The sequence below is a fragment of the Ambystoma mexicanum genome, chromosome 8, assembly GCF_040938575.1.
Source record: "Ambystoma mexicanum isolate Mex_15411 chromosome 8, UKY_AmexF1_1, whole genome shotgun sequence".
Lineage (NCBI taxonomy): Eukaryota > Metazoa > Chordata > Amphibia > Caudata > Ambystomatidae > Ambystoma > Ambystoma mexicanum.
The window spans coordinates 42,338,114-42,359,590 of record NC_090929.1 but is presented as its reverse complement, the minus strand read 5'-3'; the positions used below and the strand labels follow the sequence as shown (position 1 = coordinate 42,359,590).

At 53.1% G+C, this 21,477-nt stretch overlaps 1 protein-coding gene across 2 annotated transcripts in view; it reads right to left on the bottom strand.

Moving 5' to 3' along the window:
* The window catches only part of LOC138471568 (torsin-1A-like), a 141,990-nt gene extending 128,760 nt beyond the window's left edge, over nt 1-13,230 (bottom strand). The window contains exon 1 of one of the 2 annotated variants that reach the window (XM_069609230.1): nt 12,959-13,230. In XM_069609230.1, coding sequence (XP_069465331.1) covers nt 12,959-13,127 — 169 coding nt within the window. In that variant the 5' untranslated portion in view covers nt 13,128-13,230. Of the gene's footprint in view, nt 1-11,636; nt 11,894-12,958 lie in introns of those variants that run through there. The other variant, XM_069609229.1, reaches the window with a different exon arrangement.
* Nucleotides 13,231-21,477: the final 8,247 nt, after the last annotated feature.

The window sequence follows — 21,477 nt, the reverse complement described above, 5'->3', positions numbered from 1 at the left end:
TAGGGGACTGTGATGAGGAAAAGTGAGGTGGGGTAGAGGGGGACTGTGATGAGAAAGAGTGAGGTGGGGTAGTGGGGGACTGTGATGAGGAAGAGTGAGGTGGGGGTAGTTGTTACGCTTACTTGGTGTCCACGGGGACGTCACCCAGCCCTGGTCGGATGATTTGCACTCTCAAACCCTCTCCCTGTCCCTTGGTAAGGCCTCTGGTTAAAGATGGGTCTTAATATTGTAAAAGGTGGATTCTCCTTCCTGCTCCTCGTGGCAGGGGCGCGTACATGCGGGGGGCAAGCAGCGACCAAGTTACTTCACTGGTGCAAGCCCTTCTGTGGGAATCCAGGCCTGCTGCGACTCCGTACGTTTGCTGCTTTACGGTCTTTATATGCATTTCTTATGTTCCACTTAGTTCGAATAATAATGTCTTGCTTCTTTCCTTTTAGGTATGGAAAGGTATTTTGGTGTTGTCATGCAGTTTGAAGATGAGCATGGGCCGGTAGGCGAAAGCGCGGTGTGCGCGATGCTGTCCAGTGAGAAATGCGTGATGTGCGGTGCTGTTTCGCCTTTTATATTGCTAACCTGTATCTTTTCTCTCCTTGCAGTTTGCGATATTCCTTGCTGAGCGATGTAATGTTCCAGCACTGATACTGACCAGGAGATGACTACCCAGGTAAGAATTGTGTGGCTTTCTTCATTCGGGAGGAAACGTGAGTAAACGCTTACTAATGCTGTCTTTCTTTCTCCTCTTTCCAAGTTATGGTATTCCAGGATGCATGCAGTGCCGGATGATGGAGTTCGTACCTTCAGGTGAGTGGAACTGAAGTCAGCGATGGATTGAAGACAGGATACTGTTCCAGGTAAGTTTCGTAGTGTTCTTTCTCTCTCTGCAGGTCCTTGGTTTCAGGTAAACTGGCATCAAAGAACTGGACACAGTGAGCGTTACGCTGCCCACAGCAGAATAACGCAAAGCATGTTCTGCTGTTTGGGTGTGGTTTAAATAGTCTCAGGTAAAGTAGCCCAGGTAAAATAGTCCCAGGCCTGCCACACCCAAAGTAGTCCAGGTAAAGTAGTCCCAAGTTAAAGTAATCCCCCAAGTTAAATAGTCCCATTCTAATGTTGGTCTTCATGATGGTTATGAGCCTAGTGACAAAGGCGCCAGGACTGACTCCAAGAGAGTCTTGGATGAGGTTTTAAAGCCTTTGACCTGGCCCTAACTGGAAGGCTGACTTGCCAGTGAGGGGTCATGACAGCAGTGGGGGACTGTGATGAGGAAGAGTGAGGTGGGGTAATGGGGGGCTGTAATGAGGAGGAGTGAGGTGGGGTAGTGGGGGCTGTAATGAGGAGGAGTGAGGTGGAGGTAGTGGGGGACTGTGATGAGGATGAGTGAGGTGGAGGTAGTGGGGGACTGTGATGAGAAAGAGTGAGGTGCAGGTAGTGGGGGACTGTGATGAGAAAGAGTGAGGTGGGGTAGTGGGGGACTGTGATGAGGAAGAGTGAGGTGGGGTAGTGGGGGACTGTGATGGGAAGGGTGAGGTGGGGGTAGTGGGGGTCTGTGATGAGGAAGAGCGAGTTGGGGGTGGTGGGGGACTGTGATGAGGAAGAGTGCGGTGGGGTCGTGGACGACTGATGAGGAAGAGTGAGATGGGAGAAGTGGGCCACTTTGATGAGTAGGATTGAGGTAGGGTAGTGGGAGACTGTGATGAGGAAAAGGGGGTGGGGGTAGTGGGAGACTGTGGTTCTAGGTCAAATATTCGAAAACAAAAGTATTGAATGCCTTTTTTTGATGCATGTTGCTGCTGCTGCTGTTTTGCTATATTAAAGTGATCAGTGTATAATTATTAGTGATTTATTCACCAGCTTTCAATTTTTTGTATCACCTTAAATACATTTTGATACATCATTTCTAACTTATCCTTCTCTGGACATATTCTTTCTGTTTTTTGATGCCATATGTAATACTCTGGTCCAGAGACTAGAGTTACGCTGCGCCTTTCAGTTCTTGTTGCAGGCTTCAGAAGCCCAGGGAATGAAGGGAGCGCTGGCAAAGGGATACAGAGTAGGTGCAGGTTTCAGAACCCTAGGAGATTAAGGGAGCGCTGGCAAAGGGATACACAGCAGGTGCAGGTTTCAGAACCCCAGGAGATGAAGGGAGCGCTGGCAAAGGGATGTGTGCGGGTTTCAGAACCCCAGGAGAAGAAGGGAGGGCTGGCAAAGGGATACACAGCAGGTGCGGGTTTCAGAACCCTAGGAGATGAAGGGAGCGCTGGCAAAGGGATACACAGCAGGTGCAGGTTTCAGAACCCTAGGAGATTAAGGGAGCGCTGGCAAAGGGATACACAGCAGGTGCAGGTTTCAGAACCCTAGGAGATGAAGGGAGCGCTGGCAAAGGGATGTGTGCGGGTTTCAGAACCCCAGGAGATGAAGGGAGGGCTGGCAAAGGGATACACAGCAGGTGCGGGTTTCAGAAGCCCGGGGGATGAAGGGAGCGCTGGCAAAGGGATACACAGCAGGTGCAGGTTTCAGAACCCTGGAGATGAAGGGAGCGCTGGCAAAGGGCTACACAGCAGGTGCAGGTTTCAGAACCCCAGGAGATGAAGGGAGGGCTGGCAAAGGGATACACAGCAGGTGCGGGTTTCAGAAGCCCAGGGAATGAAGGGAGGGCTGGCAAAGGGATACACAGCAGGTGCAGGTTTCAGAAGCCCAGGGGATGAAGGGAGAGCTGGCAAAGCGAGTCACATCCAGGGTGGATTTCAGAAGCCCGATGGTTTAAGGGGAGAGTTGCAATGGGATTCACGTTCAACATGGATTTCTGAAGCCCCAGTTGATGAAGGGCAACCTGGCAATGGAACACACGCCCATGCAGTGTTTTAAATGGAAATAAAAGAAGTGCGGGTGCTCACCAACCTAAGCTTTAAGTGGGCTGGGGCTCTGGCCCAGCAATATCCAAATATTGATCTTGTGCTGGGGGCCTGCAGGGTCTACACAACCCATTTCTCTTAAATGTACCCTTCTCCCCGTCCAGTCACAGAGTTCCCTATGTGCCTCACCATCTATTTGCATCACTTTTAAGTTGGCTCTCTCCCCACTTATCCATGTTTCAGTCGTATTTGTGTCCTCTCGTTCATTCTGTCCAAGTCCCTTTCTTCTGAGCTTGGGCCTTGGGACGCTTAAACATTACAATCAAGGATTGCAACCAAAAGCTCAGACTAAGGGTGTACCTTGAAGTCATTTGCTTGAAATTGGATTCTGTCAGCCCAATGAAGCTACCTCTCAAAGACGTCCATCAATCACAGACTAATTTTGCCGGTGTCCAGCCAAAGGATCGAAAATAAAGGATCGAATGCCCTTTTGTTCGAATACAAAAGGACTGAAAAAAAGGGTCGAATGGTTTTTTTTATTTATTTATTTATATATATTTTTTAAGTGTAGTATGCATAAAACCTTTTTTTAAAAAAGAAAACAGGGGGTTGAGGGGGACCCCCCCCATAATAAAATAATAAAAATAAAAGAAAATTGACCCTTTTTTCGGTCCTTTTGGAGTCGAAAAAAAGGCATTCGAGCCTTTTGTTTTCGATCCTTTGACCTACAACCAATGTTGCCCTGTTTTGGCACTGAGATTGTGATGTATACAGGTTGGCAGGGTGAAAAAGACAACTAATAACTAGGATCTATGAATAAGCTCGGCTGCTTAAAGCTGAATGTCGCTGATAAACTCTCACAATCCTCATGGAAGCCTGCAGAGGGACACAGGGCCAGCGGCTGCATAAAGGAGCCAATGAGCAGAGAGGGGTGTAACCTGACTTCAGACCTCATCATCCTAATGAGTTGCGGGGCAGACTTCCCTGAGGCCAACATACCCCGCCTACTTTTAGTTTGAAAGGGGGTAATTTTCTCCCCTCTGCCAATTGCAGAGAGAGGAGCGACTCCCCCTAACACTGGCACGCTCGCTGTCCCTCGTGCCATTTTAATGGCTTGCACCATGAAGTGCAAATGCCTGGAGATACAGTCGAGCCTGAGTTTCGGTGGATACTTTTCACTTCATAGTGCAAATGTACATGCCCGCTGCCATGTACATACATGGTGTGAGGCATTTACATGAATTCCCCAGGGATCCGCAAGCTTTTACCAGTTGCTAGAAGCTGCCAGATTCCATTAGAATGTAATGCAGACCTGCCATCACCAGAATGAGATGCTGGCGGAGTCCATAGGAATGCAATGCGCATCCACCATGACCAGAATCAGATGCTGGCGGAGTCCATAGGGTTGTAATGCGTATCTGCCATCACCAGAATCAGATGCTGGCGGAGTCCATAGGAATGCAATGCCTATCTGCAATCACCAGAATCAGATGCTGGCGGAGTCCATAGGAATGCAATGCCTATCTGCCATCAGCAGAATCAAATGCTGGCGGAGTCCATAGGAATGCAATGCGTATCTGCCATCACCAGAATCAAATGCTGGCGGAGTCCATAGGAATGCAATGCCTATCCGCCATCACCAGAATCAGATGCTGGCGGAGTCCATAGGAATGTGATGCGTATCCACCATCACCAGAATCCGATGCTGGTGGAGTCCATAGGAATGCAATGCCCATCCGCGATCACCAGAATCAGATGCTGGCGGAGTCCATTGCAATGCAATGCCCATCCGCCATCACCAGAATCAGATGCTCGCGGAGTCCATAGGAATGCAGTGCGTATCTGCCATCACCAGAATCCGATGCTGGTGGAGTCCATAGGAATGCAATGCCCATCCGCGATCACTAGAATCAGATGCTGGCTGAGTCCATAGGAATGCAATGCCCATCCGCCATCACCAGAATCAGATGCTGGCGGAGTCCATAGGAATGCAATGCGTATCTGCCATCACCAGAATCAGATGCTGGCGGAGTCCGTAGGAATGCAATGCGTATCCGCCATCACCAGAATCAGATGCTGGCGGAGTCCATAGGACTGTAATGCGTATCCGCCATCACCAGAATACGATGCTGGCGGAGTCCATAGGAATGCAATGCCCATCCGCCATCACCAGAATCTGGTGCTGGTGAAGTCCATAGGAATGCAATGCCCATCCGCCATCACCAGAATCAGATGCTGGCGGAGTCCATAGGAATGCAATGCCCATCCGCCATCACCAGAATCTGGTGCTGGTGAAGTCCATAGGAATGCAATGCCCATCCGCCATCACCAGAATCAGATGCTGGCGGAGTCCATAGGCATGCAATGCCCATCCACCATCACCAGAATCAGATGCTGGCGGAGTCCATAGGAATGCAATGCGCATCCGCCATCACCAGAATCAGATGCTGGCAGAGTCCATAGGAATGCAATGCGCATCCGCCATCACCAGAATCAGATGCTGGCGGAGTCCATAGGAATGCAATGCCCATCCGCCATCACCAGAATCAGATGCTGGCGGAGTCCATAGGAATGCAATGCGCATCCGCCATCACCAGAATCAGATGCTGGTGGAGTCCATAGGAATGCAATGCCCATCCGCCATCACCAGAATCAGATGCTGGCGGAGTCCATAGGAATGCAATCCTCACTAGAATCAGATGCTGGCGGAGGCAATAGGAATGCAATCCTCACCAGAATCAGATGCTGGCGGATTCCATAGGAATGCAATGCGCATCCGCCCTCACCAGAATCAGATGCTGGCGGAGTCCATGGGAATGCAATGCGCATCCGCCCTCACCAGAATCAGATGCTGGCGGAGTCCATGGGAATGCAATGCCTATCTGAAATCACCAGAATCAGATGCTGGCGGAGTCCATGGGAATGCAATGCGCATCCGCCATGACCAGAATCAGATGCTGGTGGAGTCCATAGGAATACAATGCCTATCTGCCACCACCAGAATCAGATGCTGGCGGAGTCCATAGGAATGCAATGCCTATCTGCCATCACCAGAATCAGATGCTGGTGAAGTCCATAGGAATGCAATGCGCATCCGCCATCACCAGAATCAGATGCTGGCGGAGTCCATAGGAATGCAATGCCCATCCGCCATCACCAGAATCAGATGCTGGCGGAGTCCATAGGAATGCAATGCCCATCCGCCATCACCAGAATCAGATGCTGGTGGAGTCCATAGGAATGCAATGCGCCTCCGCCCTCACCAGAATCAGATGCTGGCGGAGTCCATAGGAATGCAATGCGCCTCCGCCCTCACCAGAATCAGATGCTGGCGGAGTCCATAGGAATGCAATGCCCATCCGCCATCACCACAATCAGATGCTGGTGGAGTACATAGGAATGCAATGCCCATCCGCCATCACCAGAATCAGATGCTGGCGGAGTCCATAGGAATGCAATGCCCATCCGCCATCACCAGAATCAGATGCTGGTGGAGTCCATAGGAATGCAATGCGCCTCCGCCCTCACCAGAATCAGATGCTGGCGGAGTCCATAGGAATGCAATGCGCCTCCGCCCTCACCAGAATCAGATGCTGGCGGAGTCCATAGGAATGCAATGCCCATCCGTCATCACCAGAATCAGATGCTGGTGGAGTCCATAGGAATGCAATGCCCATCCGCCATCACCAGAATCAGATGCTGGCGGAGTCCAAAGGAATGCAATCCTCACCAGAATCAGATGCTGGCGGAGGCAATAGGAATGCAATCCTCACCAGAATCAGATGCTGGCGGAGTCCATAGGAATGCAATGCGCATCCGCCATCACCAGAATCAGATGCTGGCGGAGTCCATGGGAATGCAATGCGCATCCGCCATCACCAGAATCAGATGCTTGCGGAGTCCATAGGAATGCAATGCGCATCCGCCCTCACCAGAATCAGATGCTGGCGGAGTCCATAGGAATGCAATGCGTATCCGCCATGACTAGAATCAGATGCTGGCGGAGTCCATAGGAATGCAATCCTCACCAGAATCAGATGCTGGCGGAGTCCATAGGAATGCAATGCCCATCCGTCATCACCAGAATCAGATGCTGGCGGAGTCCATAGGAATGCAATGCGCATCCGCCATCACCAGAATCAGATGCTGGCGGAGTCCATAGGAATGCAATCCTCACCAGAATCAGATGCTGGCGGAGTCCATAGGAATGCAATCCTCACCAGAATCAGATGCTGGCGGAGTCCATAGGAATGCAATGCGCATCCGCCCTCACCAGAATCAGATGCTGGCGGAGTCCATAGGAATGCAATGCCCATCCGCCATCACCAGAATCAGATGCTGGCGGAGTCCATAGGAATGCAATACTCACCAGAATCAGATGCTGGCGGAGTCCATAGGAATGCAATCCTCACCAGAATCAGATGCTGGCGGAGTCCATAAGAATGCAATCCTCACCAGAATCAGATGCTGGCGGAGTCCATAGGAATGCAATCCTCACCAGAATCAGATGCTGGCGGAGTCCATAGGAATGCAATGCCTATCTGCCATCACCAGAATCCGATGCTGGTGGAGTCCATAGGAATGTAATGCCCATCCGCCCTAACCGGAATCAGATGCTGGTGGAGTCCATAGGAATGTAATGCCCATCCGCCCTAACCATAATCCGATGCTGGTGGAGTCCATAGGAATGTAATGCCCATCCGCCCTCACCAGAATCAGATGCTGGCGGAGTCCATAGGAATGCAATGCCCATCCGCCATCACCAGAATCAGATGCTGGCGGAGTCCATAGGAATGCAATGCCCATCCGCCATCACCAGAATCAGATGCTGGCGGAGTCCATAGGAATGCAATGCCCATCCGCCCTCACCAGAATCAGATGCTGGCGGAGTCCATAGGAATGCAATGCCCATCCGCCATCACCAGAATCAGATGCTGGCGGAGTCCATAGGAATGCAATGCCCATCCGCCCTCACCAGAATCAGATGCTGGCGGAGTCCATAGGAATGCAATGCCCATCCGCCATCACCAGAATCAGATGCTGGCGGAGTCCATAGGAATGCAATGCCCATCCGCCATCACCAGAATCAGATGCTGGCGGAGTCCATAGGAATGCAATGCCCATCCGCCATCACCAGAATCAGATGCTGGTGGAGTACATAGGAATGCAATGCGCCTCCGCCCTCACCAGAATCAGATGCTGGTGGAGTACATAGGAATGCAATGCGCCTCCGCCCTCACCAGAATCAGATGCTGGCGGAGTCCATAGGAATGCAATGCCCATCCGTCATCACCAGAATCAGATGCTGGTGGAGTCCATAGGAATGCAATGCCCATCCGCCATCACCAGAATCAGATGCTGGCGGAGTCCATAGGAATGCAATCCTCACCAGAATCAGATGCTGGGGGAGGCAATAGGAATGCAATCCTCACCAGAATCAGATGCTGGCGGAGTCCATAGGAATGCAATGCCCATCCGCCCTCACCAGAATCCGATGCTGGCGGAGTCCATAGGAATGCAATGCCCATCCGCCATCACCAGAATCAGATGCTCGTGGAGTCCATAGTAATGCAATGCCCATCCGCGATCACCAGAATCAGATGCTGGCGGAGTCCATAGGAATGCGATGCCCATCCGCCATCACCAGAATCAGATGCTGGCGGAGTCCATAGGAATGCGATGCACATCCGCCATCACCAGAATCAGATGCTGGCAGAGTCCATAGGAATGCGATGTGCATCCGCCATCATCGGAATCAGATGCTGGCGGATATGCGTTCGTTTTTCAAAGGTCACGCGGATGGGGTCATGGGCACATATGTTTTGTTCAGGGAATTTTCCCGAACCACTCAAAACCGTCTTTAACACATGTGTTTACACTTCTTCACTTGCTCTGGGAGAATGAAAAAGAACCCCTAAATGCGGCCCACTGTTAGGGGGAATTTTTTCACAGGACTCCCAATTTTTGCATTTAAGGCATAGTGACATTAAATGATTTGGCCAAGATCACACACTTAGCTTAGGTGATAATACCAGCATTTGGGACAAGTCAGTGATTCAAGCACTTGACCACATGTCTTCCCATCTATAGTTAATATAAGTAGAAATTGAGGCTTGGGCTCTAGAGTTGGTTCTTCTCGCTGGTGGTCATGGGTCGCAAGATCACGGGTTCCTGTTTGAGGTATAGCCAAAACCTTGTTTGTTTGCTAAATGGGTTGGGGGAGGTTGGTTTCCTGGATATCTTGCTTGTGTTGTTCTGAGGAATCGATTTTCCACGCTGTTTGCTGCGTTTTGGATTGTTTTATCCGTGACATGGTTTATTCATCTTGAGTCATGGTACAGATGTAGTACATACGGGGCGCCGACACGTGTTTCGACCCGTAGCTCCTTGTCAAGGCTACTGTATCTGGTACAGTGCCCCCTATGGGGTCTTGGTGGTTTTGTTTGGTTTATTCCTGTGCATACAGTGGCTGTGGATTGTACCCCCACCCTGCAGAGAGCCATTATCCACAATGGAAACAGACTGCGCACCAAGATACTTAAGGGCCCAACACTACATGTGTACCATGACTCAAGATGAATAAACCATTTTACGAATAAAACAATCCAAGACGCAGCAAACAGCGTGGAAAATCGATTCCTCAAAACAACACAAGCAAGATATCCAGGAAACCAACCACCCACAACCCTTTTAGTTAATATAAGTATTTGTTAAGGTTTGGATTTGAAAAGATTGAATAATTATTTTATAGCAATGCATTTAAAAATACACAAATTACATAAGAAACTACTAAAATGACAAATAACAAAGCCTTTGAGAAACATGTCGTTCAAAAATTGGATTATAGCTTCAATTAAGTGTCAAGGACGAGTATGCTTGTCCTTTTTGCATAGACTTGCATAATAGCCTGGCAAGTTAAGGGTTTAATAATCCTGACTAGAAGATCACAGTAAAAGCTTATAAAAGTGTGAGATTTTAAAATTATTCACAGAGAAAGAAAATGCACGCAATGTAATGTCATCCCAGCAGTCTTTATTTCACACAGCATGCAGCGATACGCTCCTCTCCCATTGCCCACTGCAGGGTGGCAGTGCCCACGCTTGGTGATAATGGCTCTCTGCGGGGTGGAAATTCCTGACCTATAGCTCTGGGGGCCCACAGCAGGGTGGCAGTGCCCATGCTTGGTGATAATGGCTCTCTGCGGGGTGGAAATTCCTGACCTCTAGCTCTGGGGGCCCACAGCAGGGTGGCAGTGCCCATGCTTGGTGATAAAGGCTCTCTGCGGAGTGGAAGTTCCTGACCTATAGCTCTGGAAGCCCACTGCAGAGTGGCAGTGCCCACGCTCTATGATAATGGCTCTCTGTAGGGTGGAAGTGCCTGACCTATAGCTCTGGGGGCCCACAGCAGGGTGGCAGGGCCCATGCTTGGTGATAATGGATCTCTGCAGTGTGGACATTTCCCCTATAGCTATGGAAGTCCACCGCAGGGTGGCAGTGCCCATGCTTGGTGATAATGGCTCTCTGCAGTGTGGAAGTTCCCCCTATAGCTCTGGAAGCCCACAGCAGGGTGGCAGTGCCCACGCTTGGTGATAATGGCTCTCTGCAGTGTGGAAATTCCCCCTATAGCTCTGGAAGCCCACAGCAGGGTGGCAGTGCCCACGCTTGGTGATAATGGCTCTCTGCAGTGTGGCATTTCCTAACCTATAGCTCTGGAAGCCCACAGCAGGGTGGCATTGCCCACGCTTGGTGATAATGGCTCTCTGCAGTGTGGAATTTCCTAACCTATAGCTCTGGAAGCCCACTGCAGGGTGGCAGTGCCCATGCTTGGTGATAACGGCTCTCTGCACGGTGGAAATTCCCCCTATAGCTCTGGAAGCCCACAGCAGGGTGGCAGTGCCCACGCTTGGTGATAATGGCTCTGCGGGGTGGAAGTTCCCCACCTGTGGCTCTGGAAGTCCACTGCAGGGTGGCAGTGCCCACGCTTGTTGATAATGTCTCTCTGCAGGGTGGAAATTACCCCTATAGCTCTGGAAGCCCACTGCAGGTTGGCAGTGCCCATTCTTGGTGATAATGGCTCTCTGCAGTGTGGAATTTCCTAACCTATAGCTCTGGAAGCCCACAGCAGGGTGGCTGTGCCCACGCTTGGTGAGAATGGCTCTCTGCAGGGTGAAGTTCCTGACCTATAGCTCTGGAAGCCGACAGCAGGGTGGCAGTGCCCATGCTTGGTGATAATGGCTCTCTGCAGTGTGAAATTTCCTAACCTATAGCTCTGGAAGCCCACTGCAGGGTGGCAGTGCCCACGCTTGGTGATAATGGCTCCCTTCACGGTGGAAATTCCCCCCTATAGCTCTGGAACCACACCGCAGGGCCCACGCTTGGGGATAATGGCTCTCTGCAGGGTGCAATTTCCTGACCTATAACTCTGGAAGCCAATTGCAGGGTGGCAGTGTCCACGCTTGGTGATAATGGCTCTCTGCAGGGTGAAGTTCCTGACCTATAGCTCTGGAAGCCCACAGCAGGGTGGCAGTGCCCATGCTTGGTGATAATGGCTCTCTGCAGGGTGGAAATTCCCCCTATAGCTCCGGAAGCCCACTGCAGGGTGGCAGTGCCCATGCTTGGTGATAATGGCTCTCGGCCGGGTGGAAGTTCCTGACCTATAGCTCCGGAAGCCCACAGCAGGGTGGCAGTGCCCATGCTTGGTGATAATGGCTCTCTGCAGTGTGGAAGTTCCCCCCATAGCTCCGGAAGCCCACTGAGATGCAATGTGGCTGTGCCCCTCTCTCACCTGATAGATCTAGGACCTGATCCTGGGGGCAGCACTCTGTCAGGTGGCAGCCGTACTGGACCAGCAGCATCCCGCCGACTGCACTCAGCAGCACCCCCGTGGTCAGGGGTTCCAGGGCAGGCCTCAGAGCAGGCAGCAGGAGCAGCAGGCCACAAACCCGGAGCCCCATGATCGCAGGACGGGGACAGCACCGCCACCACTCTCTGTTTTACACCGAGCTTCCGGGGTTGCCTTTCTTGAGTTCGGCCGAAGTGCAACGAGCTGCCACGTCCTCAGTGCCGTGCGCCTACGCGGAAGCCAGGAGATAGTGCCTCCCTTCGGCGCTAGGGCTCTGCAATTCCATGTCGGTGCCGTGCCCCTAGCTGTGCCAACATTGCCAGCCTTTCAAAGTGAATGACGCGATCTGTCTCTGGTCCAATCATGCCGACCTTTCAGAAGCACAGGCATGACATGTGGCTGGGTCTGCCCCTAGCGTACTGGCCTTCAAAGGCACTGGCGTGACATGTGGCTGGGTCTGCCCCTAGCGTACTGGCCTTCAAAGGCACTGGTGTGGCGTGGCTGGGTCTGTCCCTAGCATACTGGCCTTCAAAGGCACTGGTGTGACGTGGCTGGGTCTGTCCCTAGCATAGTGGCCTTCAAAGTCACTGGCGTGACATGTGACTGGGTCTATCCCTAGCACACTGGCCTTCAAAGGCACTGGCGTGACATGTGTCTGGCTCTGTCCCTAGCATACTGGCCTTCAAAGGCACTGGTGTGACATGTGGCTGGGTCTGTCCTTAGCGTACTGGCCTTCAAAGGCACTGGCGTGACATGTGCCTGGGTCTGACCAGAGCGTACTGGCCTTCAAAGGCACTGGCGTGACATGTGTCTGGCTCTGTCCCTAGCATACTGGCCTTCAAAGGCACTGGTGTGACATGTGGCTGGGTCTGTCCTTAGCGTACTGGCCTTCAAAGGCACTGGCGTGACATGTGCCTGGGTCTGTCCCTAGCGTACTGGCCTTTCCGTGGCATTGGCCTGGCATGTGACCGGCTCTGTCCCTAGCATACTGGCCTTCAAAGGCACTGGCATGAGACGTGGCTTCGTCTGTCTCTGCAGGGTGGAAATTCCCACTATAGCTCCGGAAGCCCACTGCAGGGTGGCAGTGCCCATGCTTGGTGATAATGGCTCTCTGCCGGGTGGAAGTTCCTGACCTATAGCTCCGGAAGCCCAGAGCAGGGTGGCAGTGCCCATGCTTGGTGATAATGGCTCTCTGCAGTGTGGAAGTTCCCCCCTATAGCTCCGGAAGCCCACTGAGATGCAATGTGGCTGTGCCCCTCTCTCACCTGATAGATCTAGGACCTGATCCTGGGGGCAGCACTTTGTCAGGTGGCAGCCGTACTGGACCAGCAGCATCCCGCCGACTGCACTCAGCAGCACCCCCGTGGTCAGGGGTTCCAGGGCAGGCCCCAGAGATGGCAGCAGGAGCAGCAGGCCACAAACCCGGAGCCCCATGATCGCAGGACGGGGACAGCACCGCCACCACTCTCTGTTTTACACCGAGCTTCCGGGGTTGCCTTTCTTGAGTTCGGCCGAAGTGCAACGAGCTGCCACGCCCTCAGTGCCGTGCGCCTACGCGGAAGCCAGGAGATAGTGCCTCCCTTCGGCGCTAGGGCTCTGCAATTACATGTCGGTGCCGTGCCCCTAGCTGTGCCAACATTGCCAGCCTTTCAAAGTGAATGACGCGATCTGTCTCTGGTCCAATCATGCCGACCTTTCAGAAGCACAGGCATGACATGTGGCTGGGTCTGCCCCTAGCGTACTGGCCTTCAAAGGCACTGGTGTGGCGTGGCTGGGTCTGTCCCTAGCATACTGGCCTTCAAAGGCACTGGTGTGACGTGGCTGGGTCTGTCCCTAGCATAGTGGCCTTCAAAGGCACTGGTGTGGCGTGGCTGGGTCTGTCCCTAGCATAGTGGCCTTCAAAGTCACTGGCGTGACATGTGACTGGGTCTATCCCTAGCACACTGGCCTTCAAAGTCATTGGCGTGACATGTGACTGGGTCTGACCCTAGCATACTGGCCTTCAAAGGCACTGGCGTGACATGTGCCTGGCTCTGTCCATAGCATACTAGCCTTCAAAGGCACTGGCGTGGCATGTGTCTGGCTCTGTACCTAGCATATTGGCCTTCAAAGGCACTGGCGTGACATGTGGCTCGGTCTGTCTCTAGCGTACTGGCCTTTTTGGGGCATTGACCTGACATGTGACTGGCTCTGTCCCTAGCATACTGGCCTTCAAAGACACTGGCGTGACACGTGGCTGGGTCTGTGCCTAGCATATTGGCCATCAAAGGCACTGACGTGACATGTGCCTGGGTCTGTCCCTAGCGTACTGGCCTTTCCGGGGCATTTGCCTGACATATGACTGTCTCTGTCCCTAGCATACTGGCCTTCAAAGACACTGGCGTGACACGTGGCTGGGTCTGTCCTTAGCATACTGGCCTTCAAAGGCACTGGCGTGACACGTGGCTGGGTCTGTCCTTAGCATACAGGCCTTCAAAGGCACTGGCGTGACATGTGGCTGGGTCTGTCTCTAGCGTACTGGCCTTTCCAGGGCATTGGCCCAACATGTGACTGGCTCTGTACCTAGCATATTGGCCTTCAAAGGCACTGGCGTGACATGTGGCTCGGTCTGTCCCTATCGTACTGGCCTTTCTGGGGCATTGGCCTGACATGTGACTGGCTCTGTCCCTAGCATACTGGCCTTCAAAGATACTGGCGTGACACGTGGTTGGGTCTGTTCCTAGCATATTGGCCATCAAAGGCACTCACGTGACATGTGCCTGGGTCTGTCCTTGGCATACTGGCCTTCAAAGGCACTGCTGTGACGTGGCTGGGTCTGCCCCTAGCATAGTGGCCTTCAAAGTCACTGGCGTGACATGTGACTGGGTCTATCTCTAGCACACTGGCCTTCAAAGTCACTGGCGTGACATGTGACTGGGTCTGACCCTAGCATACTGGCCTTCAAAGGCACTGGCGTGACATGTGTCTGGCTCTGTCCCTAGCATGCTGGCCTTCAAAGGCACTGGCGTGACATGTGTCTTGCACTATCCCTAGCATACTGGCCTTCAAAGTCACTGGCGTGACATGTGACTGGGTCTGACCAGAGCGTACTGGCCTTCAAAGGCACTGGCGTGACATGTGTCTGGCTCTGTCCCTAGCATACTGGCCTTCAAAGGCACTGGTGTGACATGTGGCTGGGTCTGTCCCTAGCGTACTGGCCTTTCCGGGGCTTTGGCCTGGCATGTGACTGGCTCTGTCCCTAGCATACTGGCCTTCAAAGGCACTGGCATGAGACGTGGCTTCGTCTGTCCCTAACGTACTGGCCTTTCCGGGGCATTGACCTGACATATGACTGTCTCTGTCTCTAGCATACTGGCCTTCAAAGGCACTGGCGTGACATGTGGCTCGGTCTGTCCTTAGCATACTGGCTTTCAAAGGCACTGGCAAGACATGTGGCTGGGTCCGTCCCTAGCGTACTGGCCTTCAAAGGCACTGGCGTGACACGTGGCTGGGTCTGTCCCTAGCATATTGGCCATCAAAGGCACTGGCGTGACATGTGGCTGGGTCTGTCCTTAGCATACTGGCCTTCAAAGGCACTGGCGTGACATGTGGCTGGGTCTGTCTCTAGCGTACTGGCCTTTCCAGGTCATTGGCCTGACATGTGACTGGCTCTGCACTTTGCATACTGTCCTTCAAAGACACTGGCGCGACACGTGGCTGGGTCTGTCCCTAGAATATTGGCCATCAAAGACACTGACGTGACAAGTGCCTGGGCCTTTCCTTAGCATACTGGCCTTCAAAGGCACTGGCATGACATGTGGCTGAGTCTGTCCCTAGCGTATTGGTCTTTCAGAGACAAAAGCCTGACATGTGACTGGCTTTGTCACAAGCATGTGGGTCTTTTCGGGACATCGAATTTACATGTGCCTGGGTCTGTCCTTAGCATACTGGCCTTCAAAGGCACTGGCGTGACATGTGGCTGGGTCTGTCCCTAGCGTGCAGGCCTTTCTGGGGCATTTGCCTGACATATGACTGTCTCTGTCTCTAGCATACTGGTCTTCAGAGGCACTGGCGTGACATGTGGCTGGGTCTGCCCTTAGCATACTGGCCTTCAAAGGCACTGACAAGACATGTGGCTGGGTCCGTCCCTAGCGTACTGGCCTTCACAGGCACTGGCGTGACACGTAGCTGGATCTGTCTCTAGCATATTGGCCATCAAAGGCACTGGCGTGACACCTGGCTGTGTCTGTCCTTAGCATACTGGCCTTCAAAGGCACTGGCGTGACACATGGCTGGGTCTGTTTTAGCATACTGGCCTTCAAAGGCACTGGCGTGACATGTGGCTGGGTCTGTCTCTAGCGTACTGGCCTTTCCGGGGCATTGGCCTGACATGTGACTGCCTCTGTACCTAGCTATTGGCCTTCAAAGGCACTGGCGTGACATGTGGCTCGGTCTGTCCCTAGCATACTGGCCTTTCTGGGGCATTGGCCTGACATGTGACTGGCTCTGTCCCTAGCATACTGGCCTTCAAAGACACTGGCGTGACACGTGGCTGGGTCTGTGCCTAGCATATTGGCCATCAAAGGCACTAACGTGACATGTGCCTGGGTCTGTCCCTAGCGTACTGGCCTTTCCGGGGCATTTGCCTGACATATGACTGTCTCTGTCCCTAGCATATTGACCATCAAAGGCACTGGCGTGACATGTGGCTTGGTCTGACCAGAGCGTACTTGCCTTCAAAGGCACTGGCATGACATGTGTCTGGCTCTGTCCCTAGCATGCTGGACTTCAAAGGCACTGGCGTGACATGTGCCAGGCATTATCCCTAGCATACTGGCTTCAAGGTCACTGGCGTGACATGTGACTGGGTCTGACCAGAGCGTACTGGCCTTCAAAGGCACTGGCGTGACATGTGTCTGGCTCTGTCCCTAGCATACTGGCCTTCAAAGGCACTGGTGTGACATGTGACTGGGTCTGTCCTTAGCGTACTGGCCTTCAAAGGCACTGGCGTGACATGTGCCTGGGTCTGTCCCTAGCGTACTGGCCTTTCCGGGGCATTGGCCTGGCATGTGACTGGCTCTGTCCCTAGCATACTGGCCTTCAAAGGCACTGGCATGAGACGTGGCTTCGTCTGTCCCTAACGTACTGGCCTCTCCGGGGCATTGACCTGACATATGACTGGCTCTGTCTCTAGCATAAAGGCCTTCAAAGGCACTGGCATGACATGTGGCTCAGTCTGTTCTTAGCATACTGGCTTTCAAAGGCACTGGCAAGACATGTGGCTGGGTCTGTCCCTAGCGTACTGGCCTTCAAAGGCACTGGCGTGACATGTGGCTGGGTCTGTCCCTAGCATATTGGCCATTAAAGGCACTGGCGTGACATGTGGCTGGGTCTCTCCTTAGCATACTGGCCTTCAAAGGCACTGGCGTGACATGTGGCTGGGTCTGTCTCTAGCGTACTGGCCTTTCCAGGTCATTGGCCTGACATGTGACTGGCTCTGCACTTTGCATACTGTCCTTCAAAGACACTGGTGTGACACGTGGCTGGGTCTGTCCCTAGAATATTGGCCATCAAAGACACTGACGTGACAAGTGCCTGGGCCTTCCCTTAGCATACTGGCCTTCAAAGACACTGGCATGACATGTGGCTGAGTCTGTCCCTAGCGTATTGGTATTTCAGAGCCAAAAGCCTGACATGTGACTGGTTTTGTCACAAGCATGTGGGTCTTTTCGGGACATCGAATTTACATGTGCCTGGGTCTGTCATTAGCATACTGGTCTTCAAAGCCACTGGCGTGACATATGGCTGGGTCTGTCCTTAGCATACTGGCCTTCAAAGGAACTGGCGTGACATGTGGCTGGGTCTGTCCCTAGCGTGCAGGCCTTTCTGGGGCATTTGCCTGACATATGACTTTCTCTGTCTCTAGCATACTGGCCTTCAGAGGCACTGGCGTGACATGTGGCTAGGTCTGCCCTTAGCATACTGGCCTTCAAAGGCACTGACAAGACATGTGGCTGGGTCCGTCCCTAGCGTACTGGCCTTCACAGGCACTGGCGTGACACGTGGCTGGATCTGTCCCTAGCATATTGGCCATCAAAGGCACTGGCGTGACACATGGCTGTGTCTGTCCTTAGCATACTGGCCTTCAAAGGCACTGGCGTGACACATGGCTGGGTCTGTTTTAGCATACTGGCCTTCAAAGGCACTGGAGTGACATGTGGCTGGGTCTGTCTCTAGCGTACTGGCCTTTCTGGGGCATTGGCCTGACATGTGACTGCCTCTGTACCTAGCATATTGGCCTTCAAAGGCACTGGCGTGACATGTGGCTCGGTCTGTCCCTAGCGTACTGGCCTTTCCTGGGCATTGGCCTGACATGTGACTGGCTCTGTCCCTAGCATACTGGCCTTCAAAGACACTGGCGTGACACGTGGCTGGGTCTGTGCCTAGCATATTGGCCATCAAAGGCACTAACATGACATGTGCCTGGGTCTGTCCCTAGCGTACTGGCCTTTAGCGGGGCATTTGCCTGACATATGACTGTCTCTGTCCCTAGCATATTGACCATCAAAGGCACTGGCGTGACACGTGGCTGGGTCTGTCCTTAGCATACTGTCCTTCAAAGGCACTGGCGTGACACGTGGCTGGGTCTGTCCTTAGCATACTGGCCTTCAAAGGCACTGACGTGACATGTCGCTGGGTCTGTCTCTAGTCTACTGGCCTTTCCGGTGCATTGGCCTGACATGTGACTGGCTTTGTACTTAGCATATTGGCCTTCAAATGCACTGGCGTGACATGTGGCTTGGTCTGTCCCTATCGTACTGGCCTTTCTGGGGCATTGCCCTGATATGTGACTGGCTCTGTCCCTAGCATACTGGCCTTCAAAGATACTGGTGTGACACGTGGCTGGGTCTGTTCCTAGCATATTGGCAATCAAAGGCACTCACGTGACATGTGCCTGGGTCTGTCCCTAGCGTACTTGCCTTCAAAGGCACTGGTGTGACACGTGGCTGGGTCTGTCCCTGGCATATTGGTCATCAAAGGCCCTCGCGTGACATGTGGCTGGGTCTGTCCTTAGAATACTGGCCTTCAAAGGCAATGGCAAGACATGTGCTGGGTCCGTCCCTAGCGTACTGGCCTTCAAAGGCACCGGCGTGACAAGTGGCTGGGTCTGTCCCTAGCATATTGCCCATCAAAGGCACTGGCGTGACACGTGGATGGGTCTGTTCTTAGCATACTGGCCTTCAAAGGCACTGGTATGACACGTAGCTGGGTCTGTCCTTAGCATACTGGCCTTCAAAGGCACTGGCGTGAGATGTGGCTGGGTCTGTCCCTAACATATTGGCCATCAAAGGCACTGGCGTGACACGTCGCTGGGTCTGTCCTTAGCATACTGTCCTTCAAAGGCACTGGCGTGACACGTGGCTGGGTCTGTCCTTAGCATACTGGCCTTCAAAGGCACTGACGTGACATGTGGCTGGGTCTGTCTCTAGTCTACTGGCCTTTCCGGTGCATTGGCCTGACATGTGACTGGCTTTGTACTTAGCATATTGGCCTTCAAAGGCACTGGCATGACATGTGGCTTGGTCTGTCCCTATCATACTGGCCTTTCTGGGGCATTGGCCTGACATGTGACTGGCTCTGTCCCTAGCATACTGGCCTTCAAAGATACTGGTGTGACATGTGGCTGGGTCTGTTCCTAGCATATTGGCAATCAAAGGCACTCACGTGACATGTGCCTGGGTCTGTCCCTAGCGTACTTGCCTTCAAAGGCACTGGTGTGACACGTGGCTGGGTCTGTCCCTAGCATATTGGTCATCAAAGGCCCTCGCGTGACATGTGGCTGGGTCTGTCCTTAGAATACTGGCCTTCAAAGGCAATGGCAAGACATGTGCTGGGTCCGTCCCTAGCGTACTGGCCTTCAAAGGCACCGGCGTGACAAGTGGCTGGGTCTTTCCCTAGCATATTGGCCATCAAAGGCACTGGCGTGACACGTGGATGGGTCTGTTCTTAGCATACTGGCCTTCAAAGGCACTGGCGTGAGATGTGGCTGGGTCTGTCCCTAGCATATTGGCCATCAAAGGCACTGGCGTGACACGTCGCTGGGTCTGTCCTTAGCATACTGGCCTTCAAAGGCACTGGCGTGACATGTGGCTGGGTCCGTCCCTAATGTACTGGCCTTTCCGGGGCATTGGCCTGACATGTGACTGGCTCTGTCCCTAGCATACTGGCCTTCAAAGGCACTGGCATGAGATGTGGCTGGGTCTGTCCCTAGCGTACTGGCCTTTCCGGGGCATTGGCCTGACATATAACTGGCTCTGTCTCTAGCATACTGGCCTTCAAAGGCACTGGCATGACATGTGGCTCAGTCTGTCCTTAGCATACTGGCTTTCAAAGGCACTGGCAAGACATGTGGCTGGGTCCGTCTCTAGCGTACTGGTCTTCAAAGGCACTGGCGTGACATGTGGCTGGGTCTGTCTCTAGCGTACTGGCCTTTCCGGGGCATTGCTCTGACATGTGACTGGCTCTGTACTTTGCATATTGCCTTCAAAGACACTGGCGTGACACGTGGCTGGGTCTGCCGCTTGAATATTGGCCATCAAAGACACTGACGTGACAGGTGCCTGGATCTCTCCTTAGCATACTGGCCTTCAAAGGCACTGGCGTGACGTGACATGTGGCTGGGTCTGTCTCTAGCATACAGGCCTTTCCGGGGCATTGGCCTGACATATGACTGGCTCTGTACCTAGCATATTGACCTTCAGAGGCACTGGCATGACATGTGGCTCAGTCTGTCCCTAGCGTACTGGCCTTTCTGGGGCATTAGCCTGACATGTGACTGTCTCTGTCCCTAGTATATTGACCATCAAAGGCACTGGTGTGATCCGTGGCTGGGTCTGTCATTAGCATACTGGACTTCAAAGGCACTGGCGTGACACGTGGCTGGGCCTGTCCTTAGCATACTGGCCTTCAAAGGCACTGGCGTGACATGTGGCTGGGTCTGTCTCTAGTCTACTGGCCTTTCCGGTGCATTGGCCTGACATGTGACTGGCTTTGTACCTAGCATATTGGCCTTCAAAGGCACTGGCGTGACATGTGGCTCAGTCTGTCCCTATCGTACTGGCCTTTCTGGGGCATTGGCCTGACATGTGACTGCTCTGTCCTTAGCATACTGGCCTTCAAAGATACTGCTGTGACACGTGGCTGGGTCTGTTCCTAGCATATTGGCAATCAAAGGCACTCACGTGACATGTCTGTCCCTATCGTACTGGCCTTTCTGGGGCATTGGCCTGACATGTGACTGGCTCTGTCCTTGGCATACTGGCCTTCAAAGGCACTGGCGTGACATGTGGCTGGGTCTGTCCCTAGCGTACTTGCCTTCAAAGGCACTGGTGTGACACGTGGCTGGGTCTGTCCCTAGCATATTGGTCATCAAAGGCCCTCGCGTGACATGTGGCTGGGTCTGTCCTTAGAATACTGGCCTTCAAAGGCACTGGCAAGACATGTGCTGGGTCCGTCCCTAGCGTACTGGCCTTTAAAGGCACCGGCGTGACAAGTGGCTGGGTCTGTCCCTAGCATATTGGCCATCAAAGGCACTGGCGTGACACGTGGATGGGTCTGTCCTTAGCATACTGGCCTTCAAAGGCACTGGTGTGACACGTAGCTGGGTCTGTCCTTAGCATACTGGCCTTCAAAGGCACTGGCGTGAGACGTAGCTGGGTCTGTCCCTAGCATATTGGCCATCAAAGGCACTGGCATGACACGTCGCTGGGTCTGTCCTTAGCATACTGGCCTTCAAAGGCACTGG